This window comes from Dendrobates tinctorius, unplaced genomic scaffold (assembly GCF_039654945.1).
Source record: "Dendrobates tinctorius isolate UK_male_01 unplaced genomic scaffold, ASM3965494v1 ptg000404l, whole genome shotgun sequence".
Lineage (NCBI taxonomy): Eukaryota > Metazoa > Chordata > Amphibia > Anura > Dendrobatidae > Dendrobates > Dendrobates tinctorius.
In genome coordinates this window covers 2,597,220-2,623,686 of record NW_027362069.1, presented here as the reverse complement: position 1 = coordinate 2,623,686, position 26,467 = coordinate 2,597,220, and the positions used below count along the sequence as shown (strand labels likewise).

At 46.3% G+C, this 26,467-nt stretch overlaps 1 protein-coding gene across 1 annotated transcript; it reads left to right on the top strand.

The window, feature by feature from the left end:
* Positions 1-2,064: 2,064 nt before the first annotated feature.
* Positions 2,065-26,137, top strand: LOC141076424 (uncharacterized). The gene is made up of 7 exons (XM_073563875.1): positions 2,065-2,215; positions 10,278-10,427; positions 10,557-10,736; positions 10,820-10,943; positions 11,027-11,124; positions 11,323-11,413; positions 24,139-26,137. Exons 2-7 carry the CDS (start codon positions 10,350-10,352, stop codon positions 25,998-26,000), a joined length of 2,433 nt encoding a protein of 810 aa, XP_073419976.1. The 5' UTR covers positions 2,065-2,215; positions 10,278-10,349; the 3' UTR covers positions 26,001-26,137.
* Positions 26,138-26,467: the final 330 nt, after the last annotated feature.

The window sequence follows — 26,467 nt, the reverse complement described above, 5'->3', positions numbered from 1 at the left end:
TCTCCCAGGCAGACACCCTCCAGCATGCACATGCAGCCCCATGCAAGCAACATCACCCCCTTCTCCCCAGGCAAACCCCCCCTCCAGCATCCAGTCCAGCCCCATGCAAGCATCACACCCTGCTCTACAGTAAGACCCCCCTCCAGCATCCAGCCCCATGTAACCATCACCCCCTGCTCCCCAGGCAACCCCCCCCCCCGCTCCTGCATGCACACGCAGCCCCATGAAAGCAACATAACCCCCTTCTCCCCAGTCAGACGCCCCCTCCAAAATGCACACGCAGCCCCATGCAAGCAACATCACCCCCTTCTCCCCAAGCAGCCCCCCCTCCAGCATGCACACGCAGCCCCAAGCAAGAAACATCACCCCCTTCTCCCCAGGCAGACCCCCCCCCCCTCCAGCACGCACATGCAGCCCCATGCAAGCAACATCACCCCCTTCTCCTCAGGCAGACCCCCCCTCCAGCATGAAGCCCCATGCAAGCAACATCACCCCCTTCTCCACAGGCAGACCCCCCTCCAGAAGGCACACGCAGCCCCATGCAAGCAACATCACCCCTTTCTCCCCAAGCAGCCCCATGCAAGCAACATCACCCCCTTCTCCCCAGGCAGACTCCCTCCAGCATGCACACGCAGCCCCATGCAAGCAACATCACCCCCTTCTCCCCAAGCAGCCCCCCCTCCAGCATGCACACGCAGCCCCATGCAAGAAACATCACCCCCTTCTCCCCAAGCAGCCCCCCCTCCAGCATGCACACGCAGCCCCATGCAAGCAACATCACCCCCTTCTCCCCAGGCAGACCCCCCCCCTCCAGCACGCACATGCAGCCCCATGCAAGCAACATCACCCCCTCTCCTCAGGCAGACCCCCCCTCCAGCATGAAGCCCCATGCAAGCAACATCACCCCCTTCTCCACAGGCAGACCCCCCTCCAGCAGGCACACGCAGCCCCATGCAAGCAACATCACCTCCTTCTCCACAGGCAGACCCCCCCTCCAGCATGAACATGCAGCCCCATGCAAGCAACATCACCCCTTTCTCCCCAAGCAGCCCCATGCAAGCAACATCACCCCCTTCTCCCCAGGCAGACTCCCTCCAGCATGCACACGCAGCCCCATGCAAGCAACATCACCTCTTTCTCCCAGGCAGACACCCTCCAGCATGCACATGCAGCCCCATGCAAGCAACATCACCCCCTTCTCCCCAGGCAAACCCCCCCTCCAGCATCCAGTCCAGCCCCATGCAAGCATCACACCCTGCTCTACAGTAAGACCCCCCTCCAGCATCCAGTCCAGCCCCATGCAAGCATCACACCCTGCTCTACAGTAAGACCCCCCTCCAGCATCCAGCCCCATGTAACCATCACCCCCTGCTCCCCAGGCAGACCCCCCTCCAGCATGCACATGTAGCCCCATGCAAGCAACATCACCTCCTTCTCCCCAGGCAACCCCCCCCCCCCGCTCCTGCATGCACACGCAGCCCCATGAAAGCAACATAACCCCCTTCTCCCCAGTCAGACGCCCCCTCCAAAATGCACACGCAGCCCCATGCAAGCAACATCACCCCCTTCTCCCCAAGCAGCCCCCCCTCCAGCACGCACATGCAGCCCCATGCAAGCAACATCACCCCCTTCTCCTCAGGCAGACCCCCCCTCCAGCATGAAGCCCCATGCAAGCAACATCACCCCCTTCTCCACAGGCAGACCCCCCCTCCAGCATGAACAAGCAGACCCATGCAAGCAACATCACCCCTTTCTCCCCAAGCAGCCCCATGCAAGCAACATCACCCCCTTCTCCCCAGGCAGACCCCCCTCCAGCATGCACACGCAGCCCCATGCAAGCAACATCACCTCCTTCTCCCCAGGCAGACCCCCCTCCAGCATGCACACGCAGCCCCATGCAAGCAAACATCACCCCTCCTCCAGCTCGTGCATGAACATCCATTTACCTGCCATGACACCGGCAGCTTCCTGTCTGCTGCTCTGCTCTATGGAGGAGGAGGAGGCCCCGCCCCTTCTGGTCACATGGGCATGACGTCAGCACAGCTCCATGGCGACTTGGATTTAGCCGCCCTCTACCTTTTTTTTTTTTTTTTAAACAGCTGCAACCGGAAGTAGAAGCGGCTCACTTCCGGTATCGATCTTGTGGAGCGACAGGAGCAGAGCTGTCATCGGAGGAGGGAGCAGCCGACACCCCGCAGAGGACAGAAGGGAGACGGTGTGTGGGGGGGCAGAGCCGGAGCTGGCGCGTTGGGGACGGGGGTAGAGCCGGAGCTGGCGGGGGGCGGACGGGGGTAGGACCTGAGCTGGCGGGGGGCGGACGGGGGCAGGGCCGGAGCTGGAGGGGGGCAGGGCAGGGCAGGGCCGGAGCTGGAGGGGGGCAGGGCCGGAGCTGGAGGGGGGCAGGGCCGGAGCTGGCGGGGGGCGGACGGGGGCAGGGCCGGAACTGGAGGGGGCAGGGCCGGAGCTGGAGGGGGGCGGACGGGGGCAGGGCCGGAGCTGGCGCGTGGCGGACGGGGGCAGGGCCGGAGCTGGCGCGTGGCGGACGGGGGCAGGGCCGGAGCTGGCGCGTTGGGGGCCGGAGCTGGCGCGTGGCGGACGGGGGCAGGGCCGGAGCTGGCGCGTGGCAGACGGGGGCAGGGCCGGAGCTGGCGCGTGGCGGACGGGGGCAGGGCCGGAGCTGGCGCGTGGCGGACGGGGGCAGAGGGTACGGGGTTCCAGACTTGAGTGACACCCACCCTGGCGCAACTTGAAGTCTCCCTTGGGCCACAGGCTATTGGGTACTATATCCAGCACCTCCTTGAGTAGGCTTGCTACGGTTGTTCGAGGCTCTTGAAGGGCAACCAGCATGATGGATTCTTCTTGGGTCAGAGGTGGAGAAAATGTCATGTCAATTTGTCTCATCAGGTGGGGTGGGCTGGTCTCCACCATAAACTGAAACAGGATGGAGTGTCCTGGCTGTGTCCACACGCTCAGGGGCTTGTAAAGCCCCCATCACACATAGCGAGATCGCTGCTGAGTCACAACCTTGGTTACCCGCTGCCTGCATCAGCACGCTGGTAACTAAGATACAATGCGGGTAACTAAGCCACGTGCGTCGCTTGTTACCCGCGTGTCGCTGGTACTGATCGCTGGTGAAGCTGCCTGACAGCTCACCAGCGATCATGTAGCGACACACCAGCGATCCTGACAAGGTGATATCGTTGTCGGGATCGCTGGTGAGTCGCTATGTGTGACGGGGCCCTAAGCTGGGAATGTCTGACTTGACCTTCAATCCCCACACAAGACAGTGTTCTGATAGGCAGGTGGGTCGGGGAGTTCCACATGCCTCATCAGACTGCACCAGTGTCCACAAGGAAAGATATGACAACCCCCGGAGATTTGAGGTATTGGGTCCGCTGATGGAGTTTTACATGTCAGGTGCGTGATGTCTTGTGGACCTGGCTTGCCTCTGTCCAATAGACAGGGTTCTTCACTGTTTCCTGTGTTTCTTGCTTGGCCTATTCCCCTGCGTTTTGTCCTGGGCTGCCGGGGTGCTGTGCACTGGTTCCGGAAATGACCAAGGTTGCCACAGTTGTAACACCTGATGGGTCTCCCGTCCCTGCAGGGTGGGTGCTCTTCCACATCGGTGGCCACCATAGGAGGGGCTGTCTTCCGCACTCCTGGGTGGGACTGAATTCTTCTGGCTACTGCGAGCAGGGCATCTACGGCTATTGACCTGTACTCAGGCCTGGTCACTATCAGCAGCTTCTTGATTGGTTCTCTTCGTCCAAGGCTAAAAGCCTCTGCCAACATTTGTCTGTGTATCTGATCATGAATAGTGAAGCCTAAGTCTTGGAATACTTGCCTCGCTCTGCCATGAAACTTGTCTACAGACTCTGTCTCGGCCTGGCTCATGTTATGTAGGCTAAGTGCTTGTCTGGCTTTGGCCTACTCTCTGAGCAGCTCAATTAGCTTTGATCCTGACTTCCAGGAGTGCACATCTAATTCTGATGGAAGCTTGAAGTGTTCCTTCATGATTGGCCAGAGTGTTTCACCTGCTTTTAATTCCATTATGGACCAGAGATCAATCCAGGTTGCAGATATGTTTGCTGGCTCTGCTGCATTCTTCAGTAAAATGGCATGGGGTCCATATCTGGGTCTGGCAGATTTTTCAGAATACTGAACTCCTGACTAGGGGTGAAGGGCACATAGTGTAAGAGTTCTGGCTCTATCTGCCCCTGCCTACTTGGTGTCTGTGGGTTTATTCGCCTAGTACTGGGCAGCATGTATGATGTCCCCTCTTCATATTCATCAGAGGAGAAACTGTGACATTGTGTGGGTGCTCCCCCCTTCTGAGGTTGCAGGTCTGCCTGGCACTTAGGATCCTCATTGTAAGACCCAGCAGCTGCAGACGCTGATGACTTGCACCTCCCTTCTGCTAGCTGTTGTATTGGGGGGGCACCTGTGGTGTTATGTGTAGGGAGTGTTTCACTATCTTATCCTGGTATCAGCTGGCTCTTTAGAGAGGGTGCCCTGTGGCGATAAGGACACCTCATTTTCTGGATTTGACACTGGCCCAGCTGGTGACAATGAACTGAGAGGTGGGAGAGAGGGTGAGGAGCAGGGAGGGGTAGAGGAGAGAGTGGAAAGGTGGGGAGATGAAAAAAGAAAGAGGGAGGAGAGGAGGAAGGTGATAGAAGAGGAGGGGAGAGAGAAGACGAGGGGGATGAAGGAGGATGAAAGACAGGGAAAAGATGAGGGAGGAGGAAAAATAGATGAGGGAGGGGAGGTAAGAGAGGGAGGAGTGGAGAGGGAAGGAGCAGCGGACTCCTTCCCCTTTTCTGCAGTCAGAGAAGGCATGCTTGGACTTGTGCCTTCTCCCAGGGGGGGGGGGGAGCGGGGTGCCTCACAGACGGCACAGCTTAGAATTCCGCTGAAAACACTTTTTTCTCTCTTGTACACGTAAAAATAATCCTTTCCTGTTCACCTAACTCTCAGTACTTCTATGCTGTAAATCCGCTGCCACTTTATAAAACGCGGACTTCAATTCAGCTCAACTAACTAACTTCCCTTTTTTCTTCTCAATACATTATGCCATGCTGCAGCTTAAAAGCTGCCCCTGTAAATCTACATACTTAACTTTCTGAATAACACTATGTCTATTCCAAAAACTTAAAAAAAAGGTGATTAAAACTTCATAACCCTTTTTAAACTTGCTTAAAAAGGAAAAAAGCAAAAAAAACCCAAAATATTTATAAAAACTTCAAAAGGAAATGGAAAACTAATAAAAACTCAGAAAATGGAGAAAAAAAGAAAACAAAAAGAATAATCAGGAAGTTGGTAAAACTTGGAAAGAACACTCCAAAAAGAAATAAAAAATCCAAAATTCAGTAAAACTTCCAACAATAAAATGTCCGTGCACAAATGGAGGATACACACACTTCCCCTTTCCTCTGCCTGCGTCTCTCAGTAAAATCTTCTGAGAACAATGGAAACAAAAGAGCAAACTGAGACAATGGTATATATTCAACAACCCAGCATTCCCAAAAATTCTCACACTACAGTAAAAAAAACTTCCACCAAATGCAAGATAAAACAAGGGAAAAGCAGAGTACAGAACAAATGTGACAATATGAAAAATATCAGAGACGCACCCCACGGGCAAAAGAGGAAGTGTAAAAGGAAAGGAAAAAAACTTTCTGCTTCAGATCTTCATGGAGAACAGCAGTGAATTTATAGGTTGATGCACATGTAGACGTCCGGGGAGAAATCGAGGCCCTCTTTAGTGACACGTAGCACAAGCAGCTCTGGTAACCGACAACTGCCAATCACACTGGGTGTACTGCGCTCGGTCACCCGGGAATGTTAACACACTCGTCCCGCCGGTAACAGGAATCAGTGATAACTCCCACAAAATTGCCACCATCTGTACCTGGCCGGCCTCTCCTGTCCTTCCGATGTACAGGTGAATCGGTGGCAACCTGTCAAGTGATTTGGCTTGCGATATCTCCCCCAAACTAAACACCACCACGTGCCTGGCGATCTGGGTGCTCCTGTCCCTTCCGATGCATGGGTGTATATGTGATAGCTTGATAGGAGACTCGACTAGTGATATCTCTCTAAGCCCCCACAACTCATACCTGGATAGGCCTCTCCTGTCCTCCCTGTGTACAGGTTTATTTGTGAGGACTTAGCAGGGGAAGTTGAATCTCTCAGATATCGGTTTCCCAGCAACCACATGCACAATCAATCACCGTTCCACCAGCTTTCTCCCGGATCTAGACACAAACAGGACACAAAGCAGACACCTTGGCTTATCCCAGGGTTTGGATAAGGGTGTGGACTTTTACACTACCTGGGAATGCGGTGGTGACCACACCTGACCCGCTAGAGGTACAGACCCGGACTGGGCACAGGGGACATTCATGTAAGATAACCAGATTTTCTTACCTTATGGAGTTGCGCAAATCTCCGTCCCCATGAGTCAAGGCCTTAGTCGGCACCTCCGTCTCTCTGGTCAACAGGGTCCCCGTGCGTTTTGTCCACAGCCCCGCGTCTCTGCGCCAGATGATATGGAAATTTGGATAGATATATCTCTGTGTGCTGCGGCCTGTCCTAATTAGAACAGTCTCATTGAGCGCTCAACAGAAAAGACACCCTAAACACCTTGTTAGCAGTATCTCCAGTCTGCTGGTTTATTGCACATATATGGTTTTTTCATTACATACAGAAAGGAGTGGTTAGTCAATTAACATAAGGCTTGTGTTTTAATGCTATTGGCTATTTGAGTAAATGAACTTATATGGCAGTGTCCGACATGAGGGTGATTTAGCATCATATGGTTTACTCTTATGCATTGTCTTGCAATGTCAGCAAACCTCCGATATCAGCTAGTGCATCTGGTCCAACTTCCTCCTTTCCCATGGCTGGCTGATATATCACAAGACAATGCTACCACGAGACTATGCTGGTTCTCCAGACTGGCTCATGGGGTTAGTAGGTCATTTTCAGCAATTGATTATAAGGTTCAAGATAGCTATGAAAATGTGTCTATCAGTATATAAGGATATATGCAAGTGAGATCTGTATGAAATGTATATATTTCCATCACCGCTGGAGTGTGGTGGACAGGAGATAAAACATAACCTTTAGTAAGATAGTAGGATAAAAACAACTTTGTGTCCCCCAGAGTGAGTGAATATAAATGTTTGGGTGAAGTCACAAATAAAGGGGCGTGAGGAGCACAGCCCGATCAGGAGGAATGATTCCCACTTGCAATGGCTGAACTGCAATCAGCAAGTCCCAGAATCTCACGTTGTGGATCTGGGAGAATCCCACAGAACCCCGCAAACAACGACTGACAGATTCTGGCTGCATATAACAGTAATGACTGGAATCTGGATGACATTAATAGAGTTACCACCCGAAATATGCCAGAGCAATAAGTGAGGAAAGGCACAAGCTCAGCAATTCATGAAGGGGGTGCGGGAGGAAAAGGAGATCCTGGGTCCAGGATGCTCCATATAGGACAAGGGGAAGAAAATGCCCTACAAGACCCTAAATGGCTAACAGTAATCTATCCCCAAGACTCCCCCCTGACCGTCCACAGCTCCCCCTGTGCTAAACAAGCCCTGCACCCCCCATGGAAGGGCCCAAAGCGTTTCTTCCAAGCTGAGTCATCAGGGGACTTGAGGCCCTTTTACATTTAGCGATGCACCAGCGATCCAACCAGCGATCCGACCCGGTCAGGATCGCTGGTGCATCGCTAAATGATCGCTAGTGAGCTTTCATACAGAAAGATCTCACAGCGATGCAGCAGCGACGCAGCGCACGATACTTACCATTCACACAGCGATCCTGCGTCCTCCCGCCCGCCTCCACGCGTCGCTGGACGTCACAGCAGGAAGTCTCAGCAGGAAGCAGGCGACGAGAAATGGAGCCGGACATTCTCGCGCGATCAGCGATGGACAGCGGGGGAGCCGGTCGTTGGTAAGTATCACACATAGCGATATCACTAGCAATATCGCTATAACGTCACAAAATCAGTGACGTTTTAGCGATATTGCTAGCGATATCGCTTAGTGTAAAACCCCCTTTATCCTTGTGATAGGAGGTGAGGTGCCATAGTGCTGAGCTAAAGGGGGTATGAAATACATACCATAGTACTTCCGGTGGTTGAAACGCACGCCAGGATGCCATAAAGGTGCGTGAGCCGCAAGGAAAAAATCTGCGACACTCAAATGAAGGCAGACTACTAATTGTGTCCCATGAGGCAGAGGCGTGCACTCCACAACCTAGTGTTTCCAGTAAGTGGAACGCAAGCCAAAATAACTTGTGGTTTCTTGAACCACATAGAAGTAGAATATGCAACCGATTTGGCTTGATGACGCGCGGTCCACAGCCTTTTATTTCCGGCATGTGGAACGCACGCTAATGCCACATGCGGCATGTGGAACGCACGCCAATGCGGCATGTGGAACGCACGCCAACGCCACATCCGGCTTTGATGGCATCTTCCCTTTAAACTGCCTTGGTTTTTTTTTGCAGCCGCTCCTGTGCCGTCCCTGCGGTGTACATCTGTTAGGCTAAGTGCACACGTACCGGAACTCTCGCGGAAATTACCGCGAGAATTCCGGAATTCCAGTCCGCGGGAAAATCACATTTTAAATTCCCGCGATTTTCCCGCGGAAAAACTAGCAGTTTGCAAGCGTAATTAGCTTGAAAAAAGCTAGCGTTTTCCAAGCGATCTGTAGCATCGCTTGGAGAACTGATTGACAGGTTGGTCACACTCATCAAACATAGTGTTTGATGAGTGTGACCAACTTTTTACTACTGAGGCTGCCTATGCGGCATCAGTAGTAAAATATAGAATGTAAAAAAAAAATAAAAAACGGTGTTATTCTCACCCTCCGACGTCCCGCGCATCCGTTCCCAGTAATCCTTTGCGAAAATGCCCGCGATGACGTCAGTTCTCGCGGGATCGCGACGTCTCGCGGTAATTCGCGATGACGTCGCGCGAATGACCGCGAGACTTCGCGATCCCGCGAGAACGGACGTCATCGCGAGCATTTTCGCAAAGGACTACTGGGAACGAGAGCGTGAAGAGAAGCGGGAAGGCTGCGCGGGACGTCGGAGGGTGAGAATAACAATATTTTTTATTTTAAATTCTATTTTTTACAGGGATATGGTACCCAAAGCCCGGAGGACAGTCTCCTCTCCTCCGGACCATGGGTACCATCCGTAATTGTTCTGCTTACTTTCCGCATGGTGTGCACAGCCACATGCGGGAAATAAGCGGAACAATGCATTCCTATGGGTGCGGGATCGCCGCGATTCCGCAAATTAATGAGCATGCTGCGGTTTTTACCGCAAAGCGATTCCGCCGCGGTAAAAACCGCAGCATTAGCACAGCATTGCGGAATCCCATAGGAATGCATGGGATGCTTATTTTTCGCGTTTTTGCGGCAAAATCGCGCGGTTAAAACCGCCGCGGAAACGCGGAAAAACGCCACGTGTGAACTCAGCCTTATGGTTCCAAAAAGAGTTAATTTGTAAAAAAAAAAAAATGTTTCACTTGTTAAAAAATAGTAAAACGTGTCTTCTGCTTTGTTTTTCTTTTTACAAGAATTATTGGAGCCAATTTTTCATTAGAAACGTTTTAATGTCGGCTTTTTCTTGAGTTTTTCTTGTTATATAGGAAAGTCTAAGGCCAGAAATAAACCCCATAAATCACTGTACATGGAGACTTTGGGATCAGATCATTTCTGTCCGTTGTGTTTGTGGAAACAAAAAAATCTTTTCTAAAAGCTTCAAACTTCTGTGTATGACTCAGAGCTGAGATCTAACGTGATAGAAGATTCCAGTGCGGGGAAGACGGGAAACCTTCATATAGACGGCCGGTGGGGATGGAGTCAGTGACCGACTGGCCAAATCTGTTTCTAGAGCCGCAGTAGAAGATGAAGATGTCGTCCTCATCATGAAGGAGTTATTTCTCATGTCGCGTGTAATGAATATCTCCTGCAGTATTGCTAATGCCGATTCCAGTGTCGGTAATGAGACGAGAATTAGCGTTATGGAAGATGAGTCTATGAGGAACGTGTTCAGCTGCCGACTCCGAGGAGGAAACTGCTTGTTGTCTGTGGCCTAAATATATAGGTTTTATTAGTAGATGTCAGGGAAGAAAACTAAACCCTGTAAGATAATAAATCTCCTCATATGTTTCCCTTATTATCTCCAGTAATTGTATTATTACACAGGATTATTATGATGTTACATTGGATCATCTTCTTCTCATTCAGGTCTCTACAATATCGGATCCTCTCAGGGAAGATCTTCTACAGAAGAGAATTTTCCTGATTTACCCATCAAGGATGGATATGGACAGAGACAAGATGGCGGAGAGGATGTTACACCTCACCCTAGAGATCCTCTTCCGTCTCACTGGAGAGGTGAGAGATTCTGATGACGTCACATTACATTATTCTCATCTATGGGAATAACAGATGGACAGAACTGGAGAGGTGAGGACTCTGGAAATGTCTGTAGTGAGATTTATTAATGTGTCCCTCCATTACCAGGATTACACAGTGGTGAAGAAGACCTCTAGTGATCGCTGTCAGGACCCTGTGTCTGAGGGATGGGGAAGACCCCTGAGCCCAATCACGGGGCCTCCACCTCACCCCCTGATCCATGAGGCCATCAATGACCAGAAGATCCTAGAACTCCTCTACAAGATGATTGAGCTGCTGACTGGAGAGGTGACACTGCTGGGAATGCTGGGACATTATACAGTAACACTATGAAGGGATCGGGGGGATGACGGTATCATTGTATGTGTCAGGTTCCTGTAAGGTGTCAGGATGTCGCTGTCTATTTCTCCATGGAGGAGTGGGAGTATTTAGAAGGACACAGCTATCTGTACAAGAACGTCATAATGGAGGTTCCCCAGCCCCTCACATCTCCAGGTAATAGACAGGACTAAATACACACGGCCTATAATTATCTGTATGTAGAGAATGAATTCAGTCCCTGTATGTGTTTCCTCCAGATCTATCCAGTAAGAGAACAACACCAGAGAGATGTCCCCGTCCTCTTCTTCCACAGGACTGTAACCAAGAAGATCCCAGTGCTCCTCAGGATCATCAGGTAGATGGAGAGAAGGTGTCAGGAGATCTCCCCTATGATGTGTAGACGGCTGTGAAGGTCTTGTGCTCAGTCTTGTTTTATCCTCCAGTATTATATGTTTTATACTTGTGTAATGAGAACGGTGGAGATGGCAGGATTAGAGGTGATCATAGATGGGACTTCTCCATCTGTCTGTGACTTTTACAATATTTGTTTCAGTGTGAAGATCTGACCCATATTAATACTACAGAGACATATGTGAGAGAAGATGAGTGGTGTAAAGAGGAGATTCCCACATATGACTACCCAGGTGAGTAGTAACCACTGAATGCAGAGACGTCACAGATTCCTCTCAGTCACCGGCTGTGGCTGCTTTATCGGTGGTGTAATCCGGCCGTATTACCATGATCACCATTTTGCCTCTAGACCACAACATTCACCCAAAACTGTTCAAATGACTTTGGGCATTGAAAGCCCTTTTCAATAGAACTTACAACCTGGAGGATCATCCTACCCCCTGGGATTAGTGTGAAGGTGATCCCTTAAAGCGAGATCTATATGATTGCTTGTACCTGACCCAATATAGGCTGAGTGTGCGCTTCAAGAGTCACACCGAACACAGATTTAGATGTCTACTCCTTTCTCAGCAAAGGCTTCTACACAACTGAAGTTTATTCTTATGACAGAGAGACAGGAAATGGGTGTCGCACAATCTTCTGAGGAGCCAGTGTCAGTCTATGATAGGTCCATTTCAGCTTCACTTCCATATATGGTATCCAGTATCTCAGCTTCTGCATTCCAAGGATTCCTTCCAGGGTGTTGTCTGAAGACACAGACGCCATCTTGGTACACCATATGTGAACTGACTTGTATAAGGGTTAATAATTGATTTCATTAGCCATTCTCTCCTTCACATTAGGAGACGGTGACCGTTACCTGCCCAGATCTGTAACTATAAAGCCAAATGACAGCGTACGTAGAATGTGCTGACAAGATAGAAAATCACTTGAAGAAAAATCTTATGCTGGGCCTGTAAGAGAAAGCGGAGGGTAATGATGCTGCTGGCTTCCTAGATCACTGAGATCTTATCGGATGAATCTTCTCTCCCTTCTGTGCTGCTGAATGTCTCATGGTCCCTACAAGACCAGGTCCAGTCTTTCTGGCCAAACTTCCCTTTTATGAGCGACACCAGTAAATGTGCAGTGAGGCCAAGTGTGAATTTCTGTCCAATAACAGCAGAGTTTCCCTTTATCCTGACATTTCAGTTTGTATTAAAACCAACTAACTTCAGGGAGGATTGTGATAATCTACAGGACAAACATTCCACCTGTGCCATGATAGATCTCTAAGCTGTGCGTGGCCGATGGCTGTAATATACATTTATTCCCGCCTGCAGGAGATGTGTTGGCTCCAGCCCTGGTGTCATGGATTCACTCCACGTCATACATTACATTGTTTTTGATCCTAAGGAATTCAGATTACTGCACAATCTCTCCTGAAATGGGGAGCAATATTATTTTCTCTAATCTTCTGCTCAGGATCCATAGTAGCTCCAATGGTCCACCATAAATGAGGGCAACTCTGGTTTACTGTTTAATCTGTATTTGTAGCTTTCAGTTAATGAAATTCTCGTGCTCTGTGGTGGGGCTGTGGGCGGGGCTTCATGTGGTGCTCTGATTACATATTCATCTGTATTATGACAGGTCACTGATCCCTCACTGACCTGCCCCCCATTTTTATATAATAATCTTTATATAGCGCCAACATATTCCTCAGCGCTTTACAGTTTAACAGTTTCAAAACACAAGTCATAAGTAACAATGTTAACAATACAATAATTAAAGCAAAATAAGGCACCCCTGCTGGTGAGAGCTTACAATCTACAATGAGGTGGGGGAGATACAAAGTACTGGTGTGTATTTACAATGGTGTATTTACAATGATGGTCCAACCATCTTGTGGGAGTGAGGAATGGATGGAGATAGTGAATGGGATACACACGCACACTTACACATACAATGACTTTGAGTAGTGAACGTGATAGGCCGCTCTGAACAAATGTGTTTTAAAGGAACGCCTGAGACTATGCAAATTGTGGATAGTCATTTCTTGGGGTAGAGCATTCCAAAAGATTGGCGCAGCGCGGGAGAAGTGTTGGAGTCAGGAGTGGGAGGTACTGATTAGTGCAGATGCTAGTCGAAAGTCGTTTGCAGAGCGCAACAGTCAGGCCGATAGACAGAAATTAGGGAGGATATGTAGGGGAGTGCCGCACTGTGGAGAGCTTTGTGGGTGAGAACAAGTACTTTGAATTGGATCCTATAATGAATGGGCAGCCAATGTAAGGATTGGCGAAGAGCGGGCGAGTACCGATTAGCCAGATGGATGACCCTGGCTGCTGCATTGAGGATGGACTGGAGAGGGGATAGTCGAGTAACTGAGAGGCCAATTAATAGAGCATTGCAGTAATAATAATCTTTATTTTTATATAGCGCTAACATATTCCGCAGCGCTTTACAGTTTGCACACATTATCATCACTGTCCCCAATGGGGCTCACAATGTAAATTCTCTATCTTTGGAATGTGGGAGGAAACCCACGCAAACACGGGGAGAACATACAAACTCCTTGCAGAGTAGCAAATAGCAACGGCGATAAGGGGCATCCCTGACGAGTTCCTCTGAACAACCCAAACGACTCCGAGGTCTCCCCGTTAATCCTAATGTACCCCTTTGGATCCGCGTATAATAATTTAATCCAGGAAATAAATCTATGTCCGAATCCCATTAACTTCAATACTGCCCATAGATAATTCCACTCTACCCTATCAAATGCCTTTCGTGCATCCAGCGAGGCCACCACCCTTTCCCCTACATTATCTGCCGGGAGTTGTACATTAAGAAAGAGTCTACGTAGGTTAATGGCGGTAGATCTATTTTGTAAAAAACCCGATTGGTCTGGATGTATCAATTTTTGAACAACCCCAGACATTCTTATCGCCAACATTTTAGCTAATATTTTAACGTCTGACGTCAATAACGAGATGGGTCTATAGGATTCAACGGATGAGGCATCTTTCCCCTCCTTAGGAATAACCACAATTACGGCCTCCCTCATAGACCTCGGCAAAGCCCCTCTCTCCGCTGCATCTTCAAATACCTCCTTAAGTTTAGGTGCTACGACCTCTATTAGTTCCTTATATGCTTCTCCCGGGATACCGTCAGAGCCAGGTGACCTATTATTTGCCAATGACAGAATAGCCTTCTCCACTTCCTCTACAGTAAATAATTCTTCCAGATTCTGTTTATCAGTATCATCTAACTTAGGTATCTCTATCTCTTGTAAGTATCTATCCATTTCTTGTTCTCTAACCCCCAATTCTGAGGTATATAATTTTACATAGTATTCCCGGAAACATTCCAATATCCCAGAGGTGGCGTTATGAGTTACCCCATCCTCCTTGACAATTTTATATATCTGTGTGGACCCTTTCTGCGCCGCAGATATCACTGACAGTAAGTGTCCCACCTTTTCCCCTTCGTCATAGAACAGTGCTCTCTGGAATGCCCTTTTCTTGTCTATCCCTTGTAAATATAACTTATTTACTTCTTCTTGTGCTTCTTTTAATGCCTTTTTAGTGGCGATACTGGGCCTACATATCATTTCCTCCTCTGCCCTGCTCAATCTGTCTGTAGTCTCTTGGTTTACCTGTCTCGTTTGTGTCTTACGTCTCGAAATATCTCGTATGAATAGTCCCCTTAAATATGCTTTCATGGTATCCCACACTATAAGTGAGTCAGCAGAACCTTCATGTAATTGGAAGAATTCAATAAGATCTTTTTTAATAATTTCCATATTAAGACATTTGAGCCATTCCGGATGTGTTGTCCCCCCTACTCTCCTCCTTTTTCCCACTCCCAGTCTCAAACTAACTTCAATTGCCTTATGGTCGGAGATAACTCTCTGTAAATATTCCACCGTCCCAACTATTCCGTCCATGCCCCTGTTACCTAATGCTAAGTCTATGCGCGATAAGGCATGATACGAGGACGAATAACACGAAAAGCATTTGTTCCCCTCATTCCGCACTCTCCATAAGTCTATCATACCCATCTCACTAACATATGTCCCGAATGGAGTCATCCTATCCTTCCTGGGGTTAATTCCCCCGATTCCCACACGATCCCAATACTCGTTCATGACATTGTTAACGTCCCCTAATATTAACACCGGACATTCCCCTCCCCTACCTGTCCACTCAAAAATCTCTTGTAGTTTCTTTTTCGAATATGGGGGTGGAATATAAAGTGCCACTATAATCACACATACACCAGAAATTCGGCATCTCAGGGAAACAAACTGCCCATCCCTATCTACGTAAGATTCAATTTCCTCGTAGTGAGCATGAGAATGTATCAGTACAGAGACTCCCCTCGCGTAGGCCGAATACATAGAGTGATAGGCCCGGGTAATCCATTTTTTCTCCAGCCATTTTTCTTTTCCTTTAATCAAGTGAGTTTCTAGTAAACACGTAATAGCTGGATTGTACTTTCTAATTTCTGCCATGACTGCCGCTCTTTTACTTGGATCTGAAACCCCCCTCACATTCCAACTTAGAATTCTTGTATCACCACTCATTATGTCCTATGAACATCAGTTCTAGTCGGTCTCTTGTAGTCCCTTTATCACATTGCAGTATGAAAACTCTCCCACAACATATCCCCCCCGCCCCCCCTCTCCCCTCCTTCCCCGTATAACAGATTCTCTCTCTCCAACGAGAGAGGGTGCAACTGGCACCTAGCTACTGTGAGCCCTCGAATAGCCACTGAACCTCCTTCACTTGGGCGTACATCGCTCCCACCGTCACATACAAACATGCCCAATAGGCCACATAACTTTTTCTAATATGGATAATTCAATAAACATAAAAGAAAAAAAAAAACCCAGGATCTACGACCCAAAAATAGATCTGAGTACCCAGGCGTCGCGGGGCACAGATTCAAAAATAGAGAAAAAATGTCCGAAAAATTCTTCTTCTTCAGCCTTTTCCTTCTTTCTCAGCCCTTAGTTTGGAGTGGTTGATTTCCATCCACTTGACGGCCTCCTCTGGGGTTGGAAAAAACTGAACAGACCCCAAAGCTCCTACTCTCAGTTTGGCGGGATATAACATAGAGTACTTCACTCCCAGCACTCTCAGTCCTTTCTTGACCTCGCCAAATTTCATCCGCATTTTCTGAACCTCTGCTGAATAGTCCGGATATATTTCAATACGGCGTCCATTAAATATGAGGTCCTCCTTCTTCCTAGCCTCCCGGAGGATAGTCTCTCTATCTCTGCAGTTAAGTATCCTGGCCAACATTGTACGGGGGGCACTACCCGGAGGGAGGGGTCGCAGGGGAACGCGGTGTGCTCTCTCTACCGCAAACACACTGGAGAGTGTGTCTCTGCCAATTTTAGATAGGATCCATTACTCAGTAAAGTCAGTGGGGTCGTTACCCTCTACTTTTTCCGGGAATCCCACAAATCTAAGATTGTTTCTCCTAGATCTATTTTCTAGATCATCTTGTTTTAAGTGCACTTCTGAATTCTTTTGCGTGTGCTGGTTCTGAGTTTTCTGCATTTTATTTACAGTGTCCTCAGTGGTGCTCACTCTCTCTTCCACAGCACCCATCCTAGCATCCGCCTTGTTTAGTGCCTCTTTAATTCCAATAATTTCTTCCTTAATATTATCAACCCGGCTGCTCAACTTAGTCAGTGTTTTTTTACAGAACAATACCACCAGAAAGACATCTTTTAAAGTTGGTTCCCCTTCAGGGCCCTCCTCATCAGCTTCACTATCCTCCTCTTCAGATGCACACTCAGAGACAGTGACTCCCCCTCCCCCCTCCTCCCTGCTTTCAGCCTCTCCTGCAGCTTCGTTGCTCATTCTCTCTCCCTCCAGCACAGTACCTTCTCCGGTGCCCCCCTCATCTTCCCTTGCAAAGCGCTGCAGCTTCTGGATAATTTGTGACCTTCTGCCATAGTTCTCAGTCAGTCTCTGTGCCTCCTCCACTCTCCCGGCGCCATCTTGTGCAGCCACACTGCCGTCCTCCCCGACGTCTTTCTGCCTCCTCCTCCCCATCTCCGCACTCTTCTTCACTCCCGGTGTCTCCACTCGGCCCTCGGGCACCCACCACAGCAGTAAGTGTGCACGGGTCTCTGTTATGTCGGCCTATTAAGGATTATTCTTCAGAATGACAGTGGAGCTCCTCAGCCTCACGTCCTCTCACATCCGCGCCAGGCCACGCCCCAGTCGAGAGCGGGTTTCTTTAGTAATGGAGTAACGATGGCTTGTTTGAAGGAGAATGGGAAGATGCCCGAGGAGAGGTTAAAGATTGTAGTTAGGTGAGTTGTGATGACTGGAGAGAGAGGGAATGGGGTCGGTCGTGCATGTAGTCGGACGAGAAGAAGACAGGAGTCTGGAGACTTCTTCTGTGATGGGATCAAATGTGGAAAGTGAGCCATGGGAATCACAGCACTTGGTGGTTGGGTGCAGATTTCCTGACGGATATTATCTATTTTTTCTGTAAAGTGGGAGGCCAGGTCATCAGCACAAATGTCTGTGATAGGGGCTTGTGCTTTCGGCCTGAGGAGGGAGTGAAAGGTGTCAAAAAGTTTCTTGGGGTTGTTGGCTAGTGAGGAGATCAGGGTGGTGAAGTAGCTCTGTTTGGCGAGGTGAAGGGCAGCGTTATACAGTGCCTACAAGTAGTATTCAACCCCCTGCAGATTTAGCAGGTTTGATAAGATGCAAATAAGTTAGAGCCTTCAAACTTCACACAAGAGCAGGATTTATTAACAGATGCATAAATCTTACAAACCAAAAAGTTATGTTGCTCAGTTAAATTTTAATAAATTTTAAACATAAAAGTGTGGGTCAATTATTATTCAACCCCTAGGTTTAATATTTTGTGGAATAACCCTTGTTTGCAATTACAGCTAATAATTGTCTTTTATAAGACCTGATCAGGCCGGCACAGGTCTCTGGAGTTATCTTGGCCCACTCCTCCATGCAGATCTTCTCCAAGTTATCTAGGTTCTTTGGGTGTCTCATGTGGACTTTAATCTTGAGCTCCTTCCACAAGTTTTCAATTGGGTTAAGGTCAGGAGACTGACTAGGCCACTCCAACACCTTGATTTTTTGCCTCTTGAACCAGGCCTTGGTTTTGTTGGCTGTGTGCTTTGGGTCGTTGTCTTGTTGGAAGATGAAATGACGACCCATCTTAAGATCCTTGATGGAGGAGCGGAGGTTCTTGGCCAAAATCTCCAGGTAGGCCGTGCTATCCATCTTCCCATGGATGCGGACCAGATGGCCAGGCCCCTTGGCTGAGAAACAGCCCCACAGCATGATGCTGCCACCACCATGCTTGACTGTAGGGATGGTATTCTTGGGGTCGTATGCAGTGCCATCCAGTCTCCAAACGTCACGTGTGTGGTTGGCACCAAAGATCTCGATCTTGGTCTCATCATACCAGAGAACCTTGAACCAGTCTGTCTCAGAGTCCTCCAAGTGATCATGAGCAAACTGTAGACGAGCCTTGACATGACGCTTTGAAAGTAAAGGTACCTTACGGGCTCGTCTGGAACGGAGACCATTGCGGTGGAGTACGTTACTTATGGTATTGACTGAAACCAATGTCCCCACTGCCATGAGATCTTCCCGGAGCTCCTTCCTTGTTGTCCTTGGGTTAGCCTTGACTCTTCGGACAAGCCTGGCCTCGGCACGGGAGGAAACTTTCAAAGGCTGTCCAGGCCGTGGAAGGCTAACAGTAGTTCCATAAGCCTTCCACTTCCGGATGATGCTCCCAACAGTGGAGACAGGTAGGCCCAACTCCTTGGAAAGGGTTTTGTACCCCTTGCCAGCCTTGTGACCCTCCACGATCTTGTCTCTGATGGCCTTGGAATGCTCCTTTGTCTTTCCCATGTTGATCATGTATGAGTGCTGTTCACAAGTTTGGGGAGGGTCTTAAATAGTCAGAAAAGGCTGGAAAAAGAGATAATTAATCCAAACATGTGAAGCTCATTGTTCTTTGTGCCTGAAATACTTCTTAATACTTTAGGGGAACCAAACAGAATTCTGGTGGTTTGAGGGGTTGAATAATAAATGACCCTCTGAATAAACTTTTCACAATTTAAAAAAAAATTAAACAAAGAAATAACATTCTTTTTTGCTGCAGTGCATTTCACACTTCCAGGCTGATCTACAGTCCAAATGTCACAATGCCAAGTTAATTCCGAATGTGTAAACCTGCTAAATCTGCAGGGGGTTGAATACTACTTGTAGGCACTGTAGGTTCTTAACATAAATTTGAAGTGGATGAAGTCTTCTGGTGTGCAGGTTTTTCTCCATAGGCGTTCAGCACTCCTAGAGCATCGCTGGAGAAGTTGAGTTTGCGATGTGAGCCAGGGCTGTTTCACTCTGTGCTTGGAGGTTCTGAGGGTGAGGGGAGCTACTTGGTCAAGGGTGCTTCTAAGAGTGTCATTGTAGTGATGAACAGCCAAATCCGTACAGGAAAAAGAGGAGATTGGGGACAGTGATGAGTGTAGTCTCTAATAGATGCTACTACGCAGGCGCCGCCATCGCCGGTGACAATTTGCTGGATGTAATTTTTTTCTATGCCTCACAATAGCCACAATATAATAGGCATTATCACCAATAATATCAATGCTATTATATGCATTATGTAATAATGGGGGCAGGTCAGTGAGGGATCAGCGACCTGTCATAAGCCAATACAGATGAACATGTAATCAGAGCACCACATAAGTCTCATTGACAGTTACAGGAATCGTTTGATCGCAGTGATTGCCTCAAAAGGTTGTGCAACAAAATATTAATCCTTTCACGCCAGAACCTGTTTTTGCCTTTGTGACCAATTTTTTCAGCTCTGACCTGTGTCACTCTATGAGGTCATAACTCTAAAATGCTTCAAGGAATCCTGGTGATTGTGAGATTGTTTTCTTGTGACATATTGTACTTTATGATAGTGGTAACATTTATTTGATATGAAATTTATAAAACCATTTTTTTAGGAACCACCTCACATTTGAAGTGAGTTTGGGGGTCAATATCAGGGCTGTGGAGTCGGTAAGCCACAGTTGCGACTCCGACTCCTGGATTTTATCAGGCTCCGACTCCGGCTCCGACTCCGACTCCTTCATAAATGGCCAATTCATAACAACAAATTTACTGTTGTAAAATATTAAACATCGTGCTTATTCAGTTTCTCACCATCATATAAGTAATCAGACCACTTAGAGCAAAAACTACATTTATTAGAATACAATTAGAATATAGCAAATAACTTTTATAAACTTTTCTAAACTGTAAGTAAATATGCAATAAACACTTTTATGCAGTTAATACGAAGAAATCTATAAATTTGTCCTCAGAAAAAAGTATTGCCTCTGTCAGATCCTCCTTCATGGATGCCCTCAAATCTGATCTAATTATTTTGAGAGCAGAGAACAACCTCTGTACACTAACTTGTGTTGGTGGCAAAGCAGTAACCACTCGGGCAACATCTCTGACAATGTCAGGATACAGAGGAATCGCTTGTTGCACTGTTATTTTTGATGAACCGTCAAATTTCTCAATTTCTTTTAGTGCACATGAAAAATTCTGCTGAAATGTACTGGCTGTGTTCCTTGATGGGGATGACTCTTCTATGCGGGAACGCTTTGCACGGTCCTTGTGATCCAAATATTTTTCAAAATTAAATTCTTCATCAGTTGATGATGAGGGTGAAGATGTGGCAGGACGACCAAATTCTTCTTGTTCCTCCTGACTGTTCTGCAACCCTTTCATCCTTACTGCTATTTCAAACAGAGCTTCTTTTCCTTTACTTAGCTGTTGATCATCTAGAAGAATCCGATGCATTGGGTCTACATAAACAGCTGCCAAAAGAATGTTATTTTGTAATAGTAGCTCCTCTCTCCGTTTCATTGATGTAGCAATGCCACTTGCAATTAACCCTCCTCTTTGGGACAGGCGAAACATTAGGTTCTTCCACTCCTTTAAGAAAATACCTGGAGTTAAGTCCTCTGCTTGTAATTTTTTAGTCACTGTAAATGGGTGCTCTAGCAATTTTTCCAGCTCAGTCACATGATTCCACTGACTTTCATTTAGCGTCAGTTAAGGGTTAGCCATGTCTACAAGAAAGGTTTTCAGTTCAACCAAGCGCTGAATCATTAAGTAAGTACTGCCTCATCGTGTGGCTTGATCAATAATTGCCCCTTTTCCAGCACGTCTCTTCAAAATTGAGTCAACTTTAGGGGTTCTGGCAACAGTAGCCAATTTTCTCACCTTGCCAATCAGTGCAACAGCATGTCCTTCTTGCAGTCTGTCTCTTATAGCCAGCTGTAGCGTATGCACAACACCGCATGTGATGAATGAAAGAACATATTGACACAGTTTCAACAAGATCATCTAAACTATCATGTTGCTGTTCATCTGAAGCAACTTCAGTTTGCTCCTCAGTTACAATACTGTGTTCCTCTATTTCAAACATTTCTGTGTCTGTGGACCCAGAATGTTCTTCTAGCTGCTGGTCACCATCATTACTCTCATTCATTAGCTTAATAGTACTTATCATATTTGAAGCATTGTCAGTTACGACAGAAAGAACTTGCTCTTTTTTAAGTTCATAGTCTTGCAGAACCTTTTCCACCAAGACCTGGAGAAACTCACTGGTGTGATGAGCTTTGGTGTCTTTTAAGGCCAATGTCTTGGTAACTATTTCATTTTTGTCACAAACAAATCGGACATTGATGGCAAAATAGTTCACTCTGTGACGTGTGCAGGCATCCATTTTAAGAAACAGAAAGCGTCCCTTGAGAGTTTTTTTAAGTTCTTCCTTTTGTTTAAAAGCTTCTTCGATTACTAATTTTCTAATTCTCTCTCCAGAGAAACACCAAGCTTGCGGGCCATTTCCCCATTCAGACACATAAAAGCTGGTCGTGAAAATAATGAAATAGGCACACTATCCTTTACAACAAGCTCTATGATCTGTTTTTTAAATGTATCTACTGTCATTGTCACAGTAACTTTGTCACTGACAAAATATCTTGCAACTGATGGCTGCAAAGTTCTCTGCTCCTTTGTTTGGCTGGAAGAGCTGGGCACTGGTTCATTGGTTTGGCTGCAGTCTTTCTCATCCACTGCTTTCAGTACTTCTGGAAGAAAGCGCTGTAAATGTCTCTTTAGATTAGAAGCTCTGGTAGGAGCATTTTTATCTTTGCCTGAATATGCACTCATCTTGGCTTCACAGCATTTGTTTTCGTCTGGATCATTTGTCATACGCAGACAGACATAATGTTTTCTATCTTGAGTGATGGTGAAATGTTCAAATACAGCTGATTTAATGTGATGCTTCTTTGACATTCTCAGGTTTTTAATGTTGCATTCACAATCCAAATGACAATTGTTTTTCCTAAAAACAATTGTACAAAATTATTGCCAGGTCGTACAACTGATATAGTGGTCAGTAATACTGTTATTATTCCTCATGTACTCACAGTTAACTGATGCAAAGTTTGTTGAAAGGATAATACTTCTTACAGTCTTCCTCTTCTGAGTAGCAGGCAGCTGTGAGATGCTTGGAAGACGCACACCTAGTATGATCTAGTCTAGAGGAGGAGCTTTACTACTAAGAATTTGCAACACATTTTCACTTTCAGTTTCATACATTGTAAGTAGGGGGGTTGGGGCAGCATGAGGTTAACCAAGTATAAGATTAGATAAGGGCAGTGGAGAACAGTGACACACAAGAAGTAAGAAATGTCTCTATTTCCAGCAGAACTGCTTATCACTGTTGTTCATAGTTTGATAGAACATATATATTTGAGTAACATTTATAAAATTCATATGAAAGTTCAATTATGAAATATTAATACATTTTTTTTAAAGCTGGAGTCGGTACATTTCTACCGACTCCGACTCCAACCAAAACTAACTCCGACTCCACGACTCCGACTCCACAGCCCTGGTCAATATGACAGAAAATACCCAAAAGTGTCACCATTCAAAAAAAAAACTGCACCCCTCAAGGTGCTCAAAACCACATTCAAGAAGGTTATTAACCCTTCAGGTGCTTCACAGGAATGAATGGAATGTGGAAGGAAAAAATAAACATTTCTATAACAAGAAATTTTCCTTTAGACCTAGTTTTTTTATTTTCGCAAGGGTAACAGGAGAAAATGGATTATACATTTTGTTTTGCAATATCTCCTGAGCATGCCGATGATACCCCATATGTGGGGGAAATCTACTGTTTGGGCACACTGCAGGGCTGAGAAGGGAAGGCGCGCCATTTAACTTTTTGAATGTAAAATATGCTGGGATAATTAGTGGTTGCCATGTCGTGTTTGGAGAGCCCCTGATGTGCCTAAACAGTGGAAACCCACAAGTGACCCCATTTTGGAAACTAGACCCCCCCCCAAGGAAATGTGTGATGGGCATTTTGAGCTTCCAAGTGCTTCTTAGAAGTTAATTACGTAGAGCCGTGAAAATAAAGTCATGTTTTTTCCACAAAAAATGATCTTTTCGCCCTCCATTTTTTTTTTCCAAAGGGTAACAGGAGAAATTGGACCCCAAAAGCTGTAGTGCAATTTGTCATTGGTGTGCGCCAATTCAAGAGCACTAGGGACAGCGCTAGTACTGGGCATTGTTCCCTGAGTTGGAGACATTTCTCCAGAAGCGCTATTTGTCCTTCTTGTTGTACTGGTCCTTGTGTGTGAGGATGGACCAGAATCACTGCTCATTTCTGAGCTATCACTGTCGCTGCTACTAAAGCCCTCGAAATCCACATCGCCATCTGACACTGCACTTTCTTCACTGTCAGAACATAAAAGTGCATAAGCCTCCTCTGCACTATAATACTGACGGACCATTTTAACCATTTAACCCAAACAGTAACCCTAACTTTAGTCTGACTTTAGCCTAACAGTAACCCTAACTATTGTATTAACTGTAACCTGCCTAATCTGTTTTTCTATTGACAGATGAAGTGAATGCCATTACTCCAGATATATCATCATCCATTCACAGCAAAGATCTGTCATCTGATCCTATGAAACAGGTCCCATCTTCTGATTCATTACTGACTACTAAGGAAAATCAAAGTCACAAAAGAGGCATTAAAACACAAACTGCTCCTAAAGCAAAGAAGCCATTTTCATGTTCAGAATGTGGGAAATGTTTTAACCACAAAAGGAATCTTATTAGTCACCATAGAACTCACACAGGGGAGAAGCCTTTTTTCTGTTCAGAATGTGGGAAATATTTTAACCACAAAGGGAATCTTGATGCACACCAAAAAACCCACACAGGAGAGAAGCCTTTTTCATGTTTAGAATGTGGGAAATGTTTTACTCAGAATTCAAGTCTTGTTACACATCAGAGAATTCACAGAGAAGAGAGGCCATATTCATGTTCAGAATGTGGGAAATGTTTTAACCGGAAATCACAATTGGTTGATCACCATAGAACTCACACAGGTGAGAAGCCACATTCATGTTCAGAATGTGGGAAATGTTTTACTCAGAATTCAACTCTTATTGCACATCAGAGAATTCACAGAGAAGAGAAGCCATATTCATGTTCAGAATGTGGGAAATGTTTTAAATGGAAATCACAATTGGTTAATCACCATAGAACTCACACAGGGAAGAAGCCTTTTTCCTGTTCAGAATGTGGGAAATGTTTTAACCACAAAGGGACTCTTATTAGTCACCATAGAACTCACACAGGGGAGAAGCCTTTTTCCTGTTCAGAATGTGGGAAATGTTTTAACCACAAAGGGACTCTTATTAGTCACCACAGAACTCACACAGGGGAGAAGCCTTTTTCCTGTTCAGAATGTGGGAAATGTTTTAACCAGAAAAGGAATCTTGATGAACACCAAAGAACTCACAAAGGAAAGAAGCCTTTTTCATGTTTAGAATGTGGGAAATGTTTTACTCAGAATTCAAGTCTTGTTACACATCAGAGAATTCACACAGCAGAGAAGCCATATTCATGTTCAGAATGTGGGAAATGTTTTAACCGGAAATCACATTTGGTTGATCACCATAGAACTCATACAGGGGAGAAGCCTTTTTCCTGTTCAGAATGTGGGAAATGTTTTAACCACAAAGGGACTCTTATTAGTCACCACAGAACTCACACAGGGGAGAAGCCTTTTTCCTGTTCAGAATGTGGGAAATGTTTTAACCAGAAAAGGAATCTTGATGAACACCAAGGAACTCACAAAGGAGAGAAGCCTTTTTCATGTTTAGAATGTGGGAAATGTTTTACTCAGAATTCAAATCTTGTTACACATCAGAGAATTCACACAGCAGAGAAGCCATATTCATGTTCAGAATGTGGGAAATGTTTTAACCGGAAATCACATTTGGTTGATCACCATAGAACTCATACAGGGGAGAAGCCTTTTTCCTGTTCAGAATGTGGGAAATGTTTTAACCAGAAAAGGAATCTTGATGAACACCAAAGAACTCACAAAGGAGAGAAGCCTTTTTCATGTTTAGAATGTGGGAAATGTTTTACTCAGAATTCAAGTCTTGTTACACATCAGAGAATTCACACAGCAGAGAAGCCATATTCATGTTCAGAATGTGGGAAATGTTTTAACCGGAAATCACAATTGGTTGATCACCATAGAACTCATACAGGGGAGAAGCCTTTTTCCTGTTCAGAATGTGGGAAATGTTTTAACAATAAATCAGATTGTGTTAAGCACCAGAGAGTCCACACAGGACAGAAGCCTTTTTCCTGTTCAGAATGTGGGAAATGTTTTAACCAGAAATCACAATTGGTTAATCACCATGGAACTCACACAGGAGAGAAGCCTTTTTCCTGCTAATGTGGGAAATATTTTAACCAGAAAGTGCTTCTTGTTAGACGTCAGAGCAGTCACACAGAGGAGAAACCTTTTTTATTTTCTTAATGTGGGAAATGTTTTACTTGGAAATCAACTGTTAATAAACATCAGAGATGTCACATAGGGGAGAAGACTTTTTTATGTTCATATTGTTGGAATAGTTTTAGCCAAAATTGAATCTTCTTAAATGGGTTGTCTCTTGTCATTCCTCATGTTTGCTGACAAAAGGATAAAACTAAGTTTTATTAATTCCAAATATAAAACTATACCCATAATTCATCCCCTGAAGGTTAGTCAATAGGTGACTAATAGAAAAAACATGTACCCCACAGTTCAGTACAGTACATAGGGTGAGGTGATGTATACACACTCACTCTCCAAGCCTCTCATTTCTATGGGTTTCATCGTCCTCACCAAAGACGACTCATCAGGAGACTATTTAATATTGA

Excerpts from the sequence above, each read along its gene's own strand:
- LOC141076424 (XM_073563875.1), top strand. The coding sequence starts at position 10,350 with ATGGATATGGACAGAGACAAGATGGCGGAGAGGATGTTACACCTCACC. Across the intron at positions 10,428-10,556 it reads TCTTCCGTCTCACTGGAGAG|GATTACACAGTGGTGAAGAA; the intron begins GTGAGAGATTCT and ends CTCCATTACCAG. Across the intron at positions 10,737-10,819 it reads TTGAGCTGCTGACTGGAGAG|GTTCCTGTAAGGTGTCAGGA; the intron begins GTGACACTGCTG and ends TGTATGTGTCAG.